This window comes from Myotis davidii, unplaced genomic scaffold (assembly GCF_000327345.1).
Source record: "Myotis davidii unplaced genomic scaffold, ASM32734v1 scaffold199, whole genome shotgun sequence".
Taxonomy (NCBI): domain Eukaryota; kingdom Metazoa; phylum Chordata; class Mammalia; order Chiroptera; family Vespertilionidae; genus Myotis; species Myotis davidii.
In genome coordinates, this window is record NW_006290680.1 from 1,612,816 (window position 1) to 1,627,804 (window position 14,989).

Sequence of the window (14,989 nt, forward strand, 5' to 3'; positions counted from 1 at the left end):
TCATAGGTACAGAGAAGGACTGATGGCTGCCAGAGGCAAGGGGAGCTGGGGGACTGGGTAAGACGTGACGTGATTAAGTACAAATTGGCAGCCACCAAACAGGCACAGGGCTGTAAAGCACAGCATAGAGGATACAGTCGGTAACTGTGGTGCCGGTGGGCACCTGAACTGTCAGGAGGACCACTTTGTAAAGTGTAGGATTGTCTAGCCACCATGCTGTATAGTGGAAACGACTACAAAATAGCATTGAATGTCAACTGTAATGGGGGGTGGAAAGGTGGTAGGGGTGGGACTTAACCTGGGCTCTCCTGACCCATGTTTTCCGGCTCCAGATACTGGTGGCCAGGAGAGAGCTTTCCTGATGAGTGAAGGAAGAGTCTGTGCTGGCCGTTAGGGGCGACTGTCGTCCTTGCTGGTGGCAGCCACTTTAATTGCCATCGTGCTGCCCCTCCTGTTCCTGAACACCAGCCTTTCTGGAGCACCCCTGCGGCACTGCCTCTGCTCCCACTGCAACCTCCTGGTCCTGCTTCCTGGAAGGGACAGGACAGCCTCAGTCAGGCACATTCACACATCAGTCTCATCTCAGATGCCTCCAGACTGGCTTGATGGTTCTTGGTTGGCCCAAGAGGCCCAGCAAGGGGTAGGGGTGAGGGGAGACCCTCAGTTGGGAGGAAATGTCTTACTCTCCAAGCCCAAGGTTGGTAGCTGTCTCCCTACACTGCCCACAGGCCATGTCCCTGCAGTCCCGCAGCTTGGGCAGGCTGGCTGCCTTCCACCCACAGTCATGCATCACCTGGGAAGCGTCTGAAAAACTGGTTTCGGGGACCCTCGCCTGTATTTTTCAAAAGCTCCCCAGATGACCTGAATGAGTGGTCAGGGCTGAGAGCAGGGCAGGAAGAGGAAGTCAGTGGTACCAGGGCAAAGGCAAGAAGATGTTCCTTTGCAGGGTCCTCTGTTCCTGGCTGGCTGGCAGACTAGGGACAAGTAGACGGATCAAGTGGCCGGCCTTGACTCACCCGGTGGTCACATGCACACACAGCACCGCCTCCACAGTCAGACTGTCCCAGCTTGATCACAGGACTCGGGTCAGAACTCCTTGCTCTAAAGGCTGCCCTGGGGGGGAGGCAAGAGCAGTTTCTGACCTGCTGAGAACACTGACACTGGTAAGGACCTGGGGCCATGCACATCCTGAACATCACCTGAAGGCTGGGGCTAGAAACTCACTTGTCTTTCCACTTGAGCCCATCTCGAACTTTCAGTTCTGTTGAGGAAAAAGTATAAGTCACATCAGGTTATCCCATCAAACTAGCTCATGGAACAAAATGAGGCCATGCTTCCTCCACATTTCAGTTACACAGTCCAGCCCTGACTCAGTCTGAGGACCCTCCTCACTGGGTCTTCTCTGATAATCTCTAGAGTCCTCGTGCCCAGATGTCAGTTGGGTTTTGTTCGCTGTCTGGAAACCCACAGCCACCCCTTGCTGGCCACCTCTCCCAATTCCATCCACAGTTGTGTCCCAAGCGAGCCATTGCCTGAGTGTGCACCCACCCTGGGGGTCAGCTGAATGGCCTCAGGTTCCACACCTGTGTGGTCTAGCTCCCAGGGTGCCCTCTCACCAGATACCTGATGACTCCCAGCTCCATTCGGCCTCTATCTGAGAATTTCTAAGAGGCCGGATTTCTGCTGCGTAGAAGCCGGGCATGAGCAGTGCAGGAGAAACTTCTGAGTGGGTCGAGGGAAACTGCCCTGCTCATCCATCCAAGCTCACAGCCGGCCTCGCCCACAGAGTGAATCCACAGATGTGAAGTGTTTTTAGCTTTTTTTTTTTCTAACTCCCCCACAAAATAAAAGTCAGCAGATGTGAAATGCATTTAAATTTTTATTTAGGAACAATTGAAAGATTTGAAGTACCATTTCAGCCCATTTCAAATTGTACAAGCAGTTTTTCCCTGTTGCCTTCTCTTATCCACATCCACAGATACAAAATCTAGGAAATGTGCAATTTGCATCTTAGAAATAGCAGCATCCCTACAGGGACCTTGTGAGCCTGGAGACGGCCCAGTGCCAGCCTCGCCTCAGCACAGCCATGGTCCAAAGGCAAGTCACAATCTCTGTTAAAAACATTCCCCTGTGGCAGAATCCCGTTCCACCCAGGCCTAAAGGACAAAGCCACAAAGCGCCCCTCTCTGTTTGCGCGCTCACAGTGGCCACCGCAGGACGTGGGACCCCTCCTACACGGTTTGGTAACGTTTTAATCTGCCTCCCGACAAACAGAAACAGGGCAGCTGCCTCTTAGCACCAAGGTGATCACTTCTTCAGCCATCTCTGGGAGACAAGAAGCAAACCAGAAGCAAACTGGTCAACAGTCATCCCCTCCTCACTTCTCAGCAGCCCTCTGGAACAAAGGGTTTGTACAGAGTCCAGAATCTACCGACAGTCGAAAACCTGGAATCAGGACCTTGAGGAAGGAATCTGCAGGCCTTTGGCAAACTCCCGAGTTCCACAAAGACTGTGCGCAGTAAACTTTCAATGAACAATGGCCGGCAGGAGTGGGGAAGGTTGGCGTATTTTCTCTTTTTAAACTATGGCCCAGTCTGGCCCTCCTGACACAGCTGACAAAGCAGCTGCTCATAAACCCAGCAGACTCCTCCACGCAGGTGCTCACCTCTCCTCTGGCACTGGCCGGCTTCACTGCGCAGGGCCGACCCTGCTGGCTCCCTACTGGGGACAGGGCGGGGGCAGGCTCCCCTCCTGGCTCTGGGAAACCTGGGGCTCCCGTGAACTGCAAGAATGAGACAGCTGTATGGGCAGGAGCCAGTGGCAAGTGACATTCTCTCTCTTTAAACACAAATTGCAGGATTAACAATGTATCCTGTGGGGAAGACAGAGCACTTGCAGCTTTTATGTTCAGTGACTGAACAGCCTGTGTCATCCCAGAGAGTTCACTGCAGCCCCAGCTACACTGAGTACTTTTAAACCCTCCACTCATCATGGAAAGAACAGGAGTTATAAAGCATTAGCAAAGAGAAGCTACTAACACACTCAAGTGCTCACATGTGCACACATGCCACCAGAGCCGTCTCCTGAAGGAAGAGGCACTGAAACAGGTAAACACTCCCTCTCAGGAAGCCTGGCTTACCAGCCGCCCCTAGTGGACAGCAGGAGAGAGGAGAGGACCACAGCCCCATCCTAGGGCCTGCCCCTGTGCTCGCCTCCCTCCGCGGGGCCTGGCTCAAGCCTGAGCAGCAGCAAGGACCAGGTCTTGAGGGCTGTGAGAGCCCTGGGGCTGGCAACAAGGCAGGAACTATATGTTCTTTGTGGATCCTTGCAGTCCTGCAAACTAAAAGATCTCATTTTTAAACTCCAGGTTGAAGGTGCTTGCCCTGTCCATATGGTAACCAGGGCCTACCTCATCCATCCCAGACTTTGGGTCTCTACTCCTGCTCCAGATTTGGGGGCAGGTAGAATGCTGGGTTCCTGTGGGATCCAGACTGTCATGTCTCCAGTCTGAGGGAGGACTAGGGCCCCACTCAAAGGAGAGGCCAGGTTTGCAGGCAGGTCACAGAATGGCCAGTCTTGACAAGTGAGCTCAGGACTAAAGAACCAGAGAAGCAGACTCTCTGGGACTGAATGCTCTGTGTCTGTGCTCCTCTCAGCTACGTGCAGATGCTGGGTCAACCCAGAGCTGGGGTGAGCCCCTGGTTCCAGTGTGACCTGCACTGGGGACACATAGATTCCAGCAGAAATGAATTCAAACTGTAAACCTCTGGACTTGCAGCTGAGATGGGGAGCAAGCCAAGTAGCACCCACGAGAGCCACCTGCATCCAGTCACTCAGCCCAAATCCAAACCCACCACTTTTTTGCAAGGTCGCCCGCAGTCTCCTCAGCCCTAGTGCCGCAGGGCTCGGCATCATAAATGGGCCAGAGAAGCCAGCAGGGTGGGCACCTCATGTCTCAGGGTCAGCATCACAAATGGGCCAGAGAAGCCAGCAGGGCAGGCACCACAGACAAGCCTCGCTCAGGGAGGGGACTATGCGGAGAAGGCTGGGCCTCCACACTCCCTTTCTCGGGTGCCGGAGCTTTGCTGAGGAAGGTGCTCCCCAGGGCTGGACAGGAGGCTGGGCAGCCTGTGCTGGGGACAGGCAGCAGAGGAAGCCGAATCAGAGGTCCCTGCAGAGGGAGGGCTCCAGGCTGGAGTGAGGAGAACTGAACCCTGTTCACCTCCTGGCCCAGGCTGGCTGCTGGCTGTGCAGACCTTGCATATCTAGAGGATTTTTTTTTCTCCAACACAACTGAGCCTTGCAAAGCAGTGGGATACATAAAGATTTAAATTTCACACAAAAGATGAGTCAAATGATAACCTGCCCCAGGAGAAGTCTGAGCAAGGAAAAGGGAGAATACTTGAGGAAAAGCCCAAACTCCAGGTTTGATTTTATTTAAGATTTTCTTCTTGGCTTGTTCTCCTCTTCCACAGAGGGCCTTTATCCACTTGCGTGTGGTGTCTGAACTGACAAGCTGCTCCAATCCCCAATTTTGGTCCGAGAAGAGAAAGGAAGACGAGGCAATAGGGCCCAAAGAGGGCAGCACAAGCAGGAAGCCATGGGAGAGGATGTGCAGAGCAAGGCGAGGCCCAACCAGAAAGGGCAGTGCACCTGCACGGAAGGCAGCCTGGCACAGATGTCCGAGTCAGAGGAGGAGACACAGGACCACTGACCGAGCCACATCACATCTCAGCCTGGAGGACACACTGAAACTCCCTGGGGGAACAGCCTCCCATGGCCAGCTGGGCCACGGCCATTAGTACACGTGGGAGCCTATAAGGCACCCCCCAGCCCTCTGCTGAGCCCCCAGCTTTTGTTTCTGAAGAGCAGGGTGCGGAGGCCTCCGGTCGAGGCGCTTTGGTCCACCTCAACAGCTGCAGGTCACTCGGCCAAGAAAGGAGCCCTAAGCTCCAGAGTCTGCCGAAGCCCAGTGCTGGCCACCACCCCACTCGGCAATCTAGTTCAGGAACCCGTGACTCCTGGAGAAGGGACCTCCTCCCAAACCGAATGCTCCTCAAGACTCAAACAAGTAATCAAAATATGCAAACTATATGTACCATAAATCCAGATTTCCTGTATCAGATGATGGTCTGGCTTCACCTCTTAAAACCGGATCTACAACCTCACTGTAAAAATTTTAATAAATCAAACATGGATAAGACATGGGCAACTAGAAAAAGTGAAATACTTGACTGCCTCTGACGAGTCCAAGTGCATGCAGAGGACCAGGGAAAGATTAGTCACCTTACAAAACAGGCTCTTCCTCTCAAGAGACTAACCCCACCCCACCTTCAGCTCTGCAGCCCACAGGCTGCCTCTGCCGTAGCGGTGTCACAGAAGCTCCCGCTTCTGTCGTGTGCAAAACCACCGCGATCTGTCCTGTGGTAGGGTCACGTGCCCCCGGCACTGGGGTATAGTCCTGATTTCTGGGCTATTTCTCTATGCCCAGTTGGCTATGTTTATGGTTCTGCACCAAAGCCTTGGGTACCTGCAATATCCTTTTAGGCACCTGCTTGATGTCCTGTCTCTCTCCCCATCATGTTTGATCTTTTATTCTTTCAAGCGTGAGGCCCACACCCCACTAACCACTCCGGCCCAAGAGCACGGGAGGGAGGCGCTCTGCTCACTCTGGCCCCTAACCTGGGCAGTCTCATTATTCCTTGTGTGGCCCTGGTGGGTGGACAGGGCCAACAATGTGAGGAAAACATGCCAATTTTTCCACCGTTTAAAGGTGAGTTGGTGCTGAGGTTGGGTTGCTCTGTCTTGAATGAACTTGTCCATCTATGTACTTTATTGTTTCTGTCTTGCTATTTGGATTATAAATGAAATGTGAATACAAATAACCAAGAATATCCTCTCTACAGACACACCCCTTTGGCTGGTGTGACAGGGTTCCGGGGGTGATGCCGGCAGGGTGTGTCTCAGACACTTGGAGATGGCTTCGTGCTGGGCCACCCACTGCACCCCATGTACCAGCATTCCATCCAACACAGGCTACTTCTCCCAACACCAATGTGCCACCAAGTTCCTCAAGTGTACACGTCAGATGTCCATTTCACGAGCAAAGCATCAAATGAGTATTTATACTGTATATGTGTATACATAAATTAACCTGCATGTACATAAACACTAAAGGAAAAATTCCAGGCATCTGTTTTCTGAAGGAAGGCAATAACTCATCATTCTTGGCAATTCTGTAAAGAGAGCTTTAGAGCTAAATAGCTTCACCCTCCAAAATGGAAAGTGTACAAAAAAACAATAGGCTGCAAAGCTTGCCAAATACTCACAAGCCACCTGTTTGAAACACATAAGGGGTGGTACCTATTGGGACAGAGAGGGCAGAAGAAGACACTTCCAAAGAACAAGGTCTAAGGACTTCTGATTTGCAAGGCAAGCCCTCTCCTGGAAGGCCAGTGAAGAGCCTGCCTGGTCCAGTTCCTGGGGAGGGATTGCGGGGAGGAAGGACCATGCCTAACCCAGCACCAGTATTTCTTGCCCAAAGCCCCTGCCCTCTCTCCGGGGTCTCCTCATGCTGCTTGCCCAGCCTGGACCAGGAGGGCATGCCCAGAAGGTCCCAGTGCTTTGGGAAGCAGGTGGTGTCCAGGTGAGCAGTGCTGCAAGTGACCCTTCTTTTGCCTGCCGCACTCTGTACCTGCTGCTCTTAAAGCAGCCAGTCCTGGGGAGAGAGTTTACCATTCAGTACAGCGTTGTAAGTAAGTTTCCCAATGTTTCAAAGGCATCTGTTCCCATGATTTTTCTCAGTAATAATATAAAAAAGAACACGATGGTTAGGCTAATGTAGACAGAGATCTTGTTTCCAAGTTTGCAGATATAAATATAGACCTTTAACACCATAAACCCTGCAAAGACCTGTGCAGTGATGCCCAGCACCCCTGGGCGAGTGCCCAGCACACCAGCCAGGCCCTTGGCATGGGGGCCAGGAGGACTCTGGGTGTTCTGCCAGGAACCCCCACATGCAGGTCATTGTGCTGAAGGCCACCCCAGTTCTGATAATCCCATCCGTCCTCTCACCCCGGGCAGGTGTGGGTCTCCTCTCCCAGAGCGCAGGGGGCTGTGCAGTGAGAGAGGTCGAGGGCTCTGAACGCAGGCGGTGGCCATGCACTGTCGCTTTGTCCCCACTGCCGGTTCTGTTTTCAATGTCCTCTCTCTCTAAGCATGTCTAGATTTTTTTTTTTTAATGCGGACATATAGTCAGTACATTAGGCTTAATAGCAAATGTTTCTTTAGTTGATCTGGAAACTAAAAAGTAACAGTCCATGATTCAAGCTTCCATGAACAAAGCAGAATTACTACAACAGCTTAAGAGAGTGGTAATCACATAACCAGTCATTTCTTAAATGCAGTAACGGCAGGTCCTGCACCGATTATCCTGCCAGGCATGTGAGCCGGCAGGAGATTCTACTGGTCTCCACCTAAGGTAGCAGAGAGCACCTCAAAGGTGCTGCCTTCCTTGAGGAACACAAAGGGGCCCGGGCTCCAGATGTGGTCTGAGTGTGCGATCACCCCTGCCCAACCTGGAAGGTGAGGGAACATGTGGCCCCAGCAATGTCCAGAGAGCAGACACAGGATATTTTCAGAGATGATGCAAAAGACAATGTACTGCTTTGCTAACAAAGTTTCTATGTAATAATAAGTGTTTATAATCCGATGTTTCATTAAATGTGTATAGGCGGACTTGTGTTAAAAATTGGATTCTGTGTCTATGACTATGAAATCTGAACTACTTTATCCACTGAAAGGCAAAGGACAGGTCCTACATTGTGGAAGAACTGGCGGAAACTCTGCTCTCCCTCTTGCTTGGTGATGGCTGGCCGGAGGTGACAGGAGGGATCTGGGCTGTCTGTGAGGTTCCAGAAGCTCTGTGCGCCCAGAGGCCGGGTATGGGAATGGATGTGTCAGCAGAGAGTTGGGTGGGGCCCTTCCACGTGGCAGGCAGCATCCCCGACTGGCCAGTCCTTCACAGTAATCGGTTCAATTCAGTCTGTTTCTGAGGAGAAAGCACATGCCTGTCACCTCCATGTCAGCTGCCACGTGTGTAGCCCCCAAGGGCGGCATCACTGGCTTTGGTGACTTCTTAATTCCATAAGCAAGGCCTTCCTGCTAGCCACTCCCTCCTCTGCAGCCTGAGGGCATGTGAAGAAGGCCTGTGGGTTAAGGACAGGATGCTGGCTAAATCTGGCAAGGGACCACTGCCCAACCCCTGGCCCAGGAGCTGGTGCAGGAGATGTCTCCTCTAGGCCCACCAATGTATCCCCTTGGCCCGCACCCCAGGCCGCCGCCTCCTCCTCGGGAGTCGTGTCCTAACCCGCCTCGTCCTGCCTGCTCCCTTCGGGCTCTCCAGAACACACTGTTCTCATGTAACAGTAGCTGGGTCTAATCTCTGACATGCATTTTACTGATGCCTTCATCTCTAACTTCCAACCACACAGTCAAAGTCCGTGGGTTGTTCAGAGAGGTCCGTCATCCCTGCTGCTTTCAGAAGCAGCCTGCCTTGAGTCTGCTGACAAGGCCGGGAGAAGCCTGGGGCAGGCAGACAGCCCTTCCTGCACCTGGTACCTGCCTTGGATAGAAGAGGACGATGTCACAGGTGTAGGGTCACCCCCGCCGCTCCTGCTCTGTCCCACCCAGGACACCAGCACTTCACTTTCTGGTGGAGTTAGTAGCTGAGGGGAGCAAATGCTTGCGATTCAAACCCATTCATCCCAATTCCAGGTTAGCTTTCTTCAAAAGTGTGGTGAAGTATACATAATAGAAATCCTATCACTTTAAGTGGCATTAAGTACAGTCACACTGTTGTGTAACCACCACCCTAGTTCCAGCTGCCCAAGAATATAATTTAGTAAAACTTTAATTTAAAAAAGCAAAAGAAATAGCTTGCTCTAGTTCTCTGCTATCTATGATGTTTTGTTGGTGAAGCCAAAGCCCAGGTGGGCATTCCCCAGGGGCAAGCCCAGTGCAGGAGATGAGGCCAAGGCAACCAGTCCTGTGAAGCTAGACCTGTCCCTGATACCCACAATGCTCCCTGGGAGGCCCTCCCTCACAGTGAGGGGCCTCTGTGAGGAGACAAATACCTCAGGGTACGGAGGGGAGGAGAGGCCTTGGAAAATCAACACCCCATAGTGACAGCCAGTGTTACTTGCCTGTAGCTTCAAGAAACCTGTCTTAGCCCTAGCTTGTTTGGCTCAGTGGATAGAGTGCCGGCCTGTGGGCTGAAGGGTCCTGGGTTCAATTCTGATCAAGGGCACATGTTGTGTAACTTTAAAAATTACTTCTCACTTGGCCAACATGCTCAGTGGTTGAGCATCAACCTATGAGCCAGGAGGCCGAGGTTCAATTCCCAATCAGGGCACATGCCCAGGCTGTGGGCTTGATCCGCAGTAGGGGGTGTGCAGGAAGCAGTCAATCAATGATTCTCTCTCATCATTGATGTTTCTCTCTCTCCCGCCCTCTCCCTTCCTCTCTGAAATCAATAAAACATATTTTTTTTTAAAAAAAAAAACCTGTCTTAAATACTCTTGCAGAGTTTCCTGTCAAATACTGATACCATGACCCAGCATTTGATTCCATATACATCTAAGAGGGAAGATGAGTTTCCATTACTTCTACATCAGGAAGAACAATTAAAGAGAAAATTATAGGATTTTCATTAAAAAACTTCACCATGTATCTAAAGATAATTAAAGACTTTCTTTAGCTAAGAAATGGCTAGAAAAGTTTGGACCTTTGTAGGTTCACTATGTTCCTGCCCCTGCACAAATTTTTAAGAAACATAAAATGAAATAAACAACTCTCAACCCTTTATCGTCTTATGTCCTGATGATGTCTGCTGCCAGTTACCCCGAAGCAGCTGGGCAATCTTTGAAATAGCAGATGCTCCCATGCAGTAAATCCAGTGCCCACCCATGGGTGCCCCCTCCCCATACCCACGGAGGACAGCTATGGCTCCTATGGGCTCCTTACCCAGCTGACGACCAGCCTGGGGACTTGGTATGTCACAGGGCTCTGAGCTGGCCTCAGGGGCACTGGGCTCCCACGACTCACTGCTTTCAGACACCTCTGAAGAGGCATCGCCCAGCCCTTTGCGCACTGCTGCAGGGTCACCGGGGCCCTGGTCCTCGCTGCCTGTGTCTGCCACTGCCCGGGTCTCCTCGCCCATTCTCTCAGCAAACCACTGCTTGACCTGCTGGGAGCTCATCTGGGTCTTGTCACAGAGGCCCTGCAGGTCCTCCTCATACAGCATCTTGTGTGTCACGTAATAGTCTTGCAGCAGCTCCCGGTTGCCAGGGGTGATGACCAGTAACCCTGGTGGGAAGTTGCCCCGCTTGTAGTCTTCGTACCACTTGAGCTGGCCGTTCTTCAGGGCGTACCTGCTGTCGCCGAACCAGCGCACCACCTCTGGCCTTGGCAGGCCTGTCTGGGCCATGATGGAGTCGTAGTCCTGGGTGCTCGGCCACTGCGTCTGCACAAAGAGCTGGCGCAGCAGGTGCCGCTGCTGTGCTGTCTTTTTGCAGCTCACCTTGCCGGGCGGCTGCAGGGCCAGCTTGTGTGACCCGTCGTCTTCAGGGTCACAGGTGCCCAGCCCAGGTAGCTCACTCTTGCCATTGGCTTCAGTGACCCGCAGGTTCTTCAGGTTGATCTTGATGGGGCTGACTTTGCGTTCAGCCAAGGTGTGGCTACTGGGCACTTCTGGGGAGCCATTCTCCCCAGGGACCCTCTGGTCACCTGCCGCCTCGTCTGCTCCCCCCTCATCCTCAGCGGCCTCCTCCTCCTCCTGACAGGCACTCCCATCGGCCTTGGTGTTCTCCTCAGTGGTCACCTTTTTCCGTCTCTCAGAAAACCAGCTGTCGATCTCTCTTCGGGTCATTTTGGTTTCAGTCCTCAGGCGGTCCAGTTCCTCATCGAGAGGAAGGGGGTTTTGTGCAAAACTGCTCTCCAGGGCTCGGAGCTGCTCAGGGGCTCGCTCCTTGTATTTGGTTGGTGTGAAGTCAGGGGTCTGGTGCCAGGACTGTCGTTTGACAGAAGGGTGGGCGGCCAGGGTGGCTGCCGTCGGGATGCAGGTCACCTCAGGGGCCTTGGACGCTGGGGAGAAGGGCACCTCTGGCACAGAGTCAATGATGATGGAGCTGGGATCCCCGGGCATCATGACCCGGGAGCCCTTCAGGTTCCGGCAGTGGTACCTCCGGTCACTGAACCATTTCCTCACCTCCCTGGTACTTAGGCCGGTGACTTTGGTCAGATGCTCAACTTCGCTCTGTCCCGGAAACTGGTTCCGACAGAAGCTGCCCTTCAGAGCTGACAGCTGTTCATGAGATTTCTTATTTTTGTAGATGCTGGCATCAAGGAAGGCTTGGGAAGTGATGCTCGGGCACGCTGTGAGCAATGATTGGGCTGCATTGACTACCTTCACTGCTGATGTCGTGTTTGAACACACAGTGTTAATGGGTGCAACAGTTGGCTGCTTGGGGATAGATGTTACTGCTAGAGGGAGAGATGAACTCGGTGCCTGCAACCCATTGGCCATCAGTGGCTGAGTGACCAGAAGTCCCCCTGCTGCACCCTCCGGCTGTCCCACAACATGACCTGGGAGGGCAGCCTGGATGAGATGCTGGACGTTGCCAGCACTGGCAACCAGAGGAGTATTCAGAACGGTGATTGTGGGCTGAGGGACAGACTGAATGACTGTATTGAACATCTTTTTCCGGGCGTCCTCGATCTCTTCGGGGGACCAACTGATCCCTTGTTTCAGCCTTTGGGCTGTGAACCAGATCTTGAGCTGTTCTTCTGGATACTTGGTAACCACAGTCAAATAGCAGAGCTCAGCTTTGGTTGGGTAGGGGAACTTGTGGAAAGAGTTTTTCAAGAAGCTGTTGGAGTCCATGGCCGCATTGTATGTTGGAATGCTGCTCAAGGGGATCATCACTTTGGGAAGGGACTTGGAGGTGGGCAGTGGCTGGTGGGTGTGGTGCTGGGCATGTGCTGGGGGCTGCTGCTGGAGAGAGAGAAACTGTGCTATACCAGCTGGCAGAACTGGCACTGTCCCCAGCAGGGGCCCATTGGTCGTATGGGGAGGCTTGGCGGGGTTGGTGGGTGCCTGGCTGACTGGAACCGCCCCATTGACAAAGGAGTGGTCCCCTTCTTTTGCCTCTGTTTCCCCAGCTGGTGGGTTTGGTAAGGTCTCACCAACAGGTTGACTGGGGGCGTTTTCCTTGAGCGTATGAATTTTTTTGGCTTCAGCTTTGCCTTTCATTATCTTCATGATTGGAGTTTTGGTGATGATGATTTCGGCTTGTCCATCGGTCCCGTCAGTGCTGGGCTCACCCAGCGGGTCAGGAGTGCTGGTGCTCTCAGGGACGCTCTGCTCCACGACCACATGATTGTCTGGCTTGGCCACATTCCACAGAAAGCTGGCTTCACCCGAGTGGCACTTGGCATTGTGCAGAGAAAGCCCCTCAGGAGTTTTTGCCAGAAAACTGCACTCAGTGCATACAAAGGTCGGGTCTTTATTAAAGTCTGTGTGCTCGGAGTTCATGTGTCCCACAAACTGGGTTATGTCCTGGGATCTGAAATCACAGTATTTACAGGAATACAAATAGCCATCCAAAGTGCTCTGATGCCCGTTGGCCAGCACAGCGCTGTCGGTATTGCTGGAGGCCTGGGCGACCTCGCTGCTGGTGGCAGGCGCTTCTGGGGGCAGGTCGGGCGGGGGTCCTTCGGGCAGCGCCTCGGCGGGCTGGGCCTCTGCACTGGCTTCCTGCAGCGCCACGGTCTTCACGGGAATCATGCATGGGGTGGTGGATTTCCGCTTGCTGGCCATGGCGACAACCGCTCTGGGTGATGGCTTGGGGGCAGCTTGTCCTGTCAAGGCCTCACAGTACAAGTTCCAGCTGCTGCATGAGGGCCAGAGAGTTTCCAAAGGCAGCTTTTTCAGTTGTTTGCAGAAAGCAAGTTTTCCCTATTAAACCTGAGGAGGAATAAAAAAAAATGATTAAGATCTTTGAAGCTCTGTCTGTTTCTCAGATGCCCAGGCACACTCCACTGCTTGACTTCTATCACTCCTGCCACTCGGGGGAAGCCAGCGGGAAGTTCAGCAGCAGCTTGGATGTCAACTTGGAGTCAGGAGCCCCCCAAATGCTAACAAAATGGTGCCCTGAAGAATGACCTGGGGATGTTCCCATCCCACTTGATAGACTTCAGACATGTGTTTCTGTTTTGTATTTCTCTCTGCATCCATGCATTAAGTAATTCAGATTCAAAAACAAAAACGACAACAATTAAATAATCCCTCTTTTGAACCTCCAAATTCATTCTGACCACGTCTGAGTGAGAACAAAAGATCCCAGTGTAGTTCTTGTTTAAATGTTTGGGCCAACCAGGGTTTTTCTTTTCATAGCCTTCCCACATATGAGAACAAGATGACGCCTCTGCCTCACCCAAGCCAGGCCAAGGCCAAGTCAGCTGGAGGGGGGTGTTGGAGCCAGGCCTCTCTCCGTGCCCTTTCCCTGCCTGCTGCCCTATCAAACACACTCCAGGCAACAGAAGAGGGATCACCTCACAATTACTGGCTCTACCCGAGACCACTGCCACGGGTGAAGCCAAAGGCCATAGGGTCAGGGGATCCACAGACCCAGTCTGTGGCCCCGCCAGCTGCACATTCCCTTTCTGGGTGCAGCAATTTAAAGTGTGGCCTCACCTAGAGTGCACAAACTACACATGACATTGTATTGTGCTTATTTCATTTTTATTTCTTTCAATGCCTACCTTAAAAATACAAACTCTTAAATCTTTGATCCATTTGAAATTTATTTCAAAAGCTGGGGTGTTGATTTGTTTACATGTAAAGTAATTATTATAATAACTCTTTCTTTTTAAATCCTCCACTGAGGACATGCTTTTATTGATTTTAGAGAGAGAAGAATGGAGAAGAGAGAGAAACATCAATGTGAGAGTGAAACATTAATTAGTTGCCTGAGAAAGTGTTTTTGTGATTTCTATCATTAACATAATCCTATCTAATAATAGAAAAACATGGTAATTGACCGTACCTTCACTACACCTCCCATTGGCTAATCAGTGTGATATGCAAATTAACCACCAGCAAAGTGGCAGCTAATTTGCATACTGCAGGCAGGGCGGGACAGCGCCATCCCGCCTGCCCTGCCATCATCTGGGCCTGCTATCTGCGACCCTGGGTGGCAGGCGTCCGTGTGCAATCTGACCCGGGGTGGCCAGGCGGTGCAGCAGCGATCGGCCAGCCTGCTTGGGTGTCCCGTGTGTGACCCGCCCGGGGCGGCACCCCAACCCCTGGATCGGCCCTGCCGTGTGCGTGACCCGGGGAGGCAGGGCAGGCACCGAGGGATCAGGCCTGCCATCTGCCACCCGGGGAGTGGGCCTAAGCCAGCAGGTGGTTATCTCCCGAGGGGTCCCAGACTGTGAAAGGGCACAAGTAGGGCTGAGGGACACCGACACTCCCTACCCCCCCTCCCCTGCCAGTGCACAAATTTTTGTGCACCGGGCCTCTAGTATCACTATACTCATTATCTTTCTTTTAGCAAATGATAATGCTAGCAATGATTAAAATAATAATTTTAATACCAAAATCATGTTATCATCAGTGTTTGGATTTGATATAAAAGTGTAAAGAAACTTAAAATATCTCTATTTTTTTAATTAAATCTTTATTGTTCAGATTATTACATTTTTTCTTCTTCCCCCCCCCCCAACAACTCCCCTCCCCCCAATTCCCACCTCACCCTCTGCCCTTACTCCCCACCCACTGTCCTCATTCATAGGTGCACGATTTTTGTCCAGTCTCTTCCCACATTCCCCACACCCTTTTCCCCCTCAAGAATAGTCAGTCCATTCCCTTTCTACTTTCTATGCCCCTGATTCTATAATCATCACCAGTTCATTCTGTTCATCAGATTAT

The 14,989-nt window shown here is 52.2% G+C and overlaps 1 protein-coding gene across 4 annotated transcripts in view; it reads right to left on the reverse strand.

Annotated features, from left to right (window-relative positions):
- Window positions 1-1,861: 1,861 nt before the first annotated feature.
- ZHX3 (zinc fingers and homeoboxes 3) overlaps window positions 1,862-14,989 on the reverse strand; it is a 120,204-nt gene continuing 107,076 nt past the window's right edge. For 2 of the 4 annotated variants that reach the window (XM_015563915.1, XM_015563916.1), the window contains exons 3-4: window positions 10,024-13,024; window positions 8,057-8,207 (exon numbers count right to left, since the gene is read on the reverse strand). In XM_015563915.1, the coding sequence (XP_015419401.1) occupies window positions 8,164-8,207; window positions 10,024-12,877 (2,898 nt within the window). In that variant the 5' untranslated portion in view covers window positions 12,878-13,024 and the 3' untranslated portion in view covers window positions 8,057-8,163. The other 2 variants (XR_001513850.1, XM_006763756.2) reach the window with 2 other exon arrangements.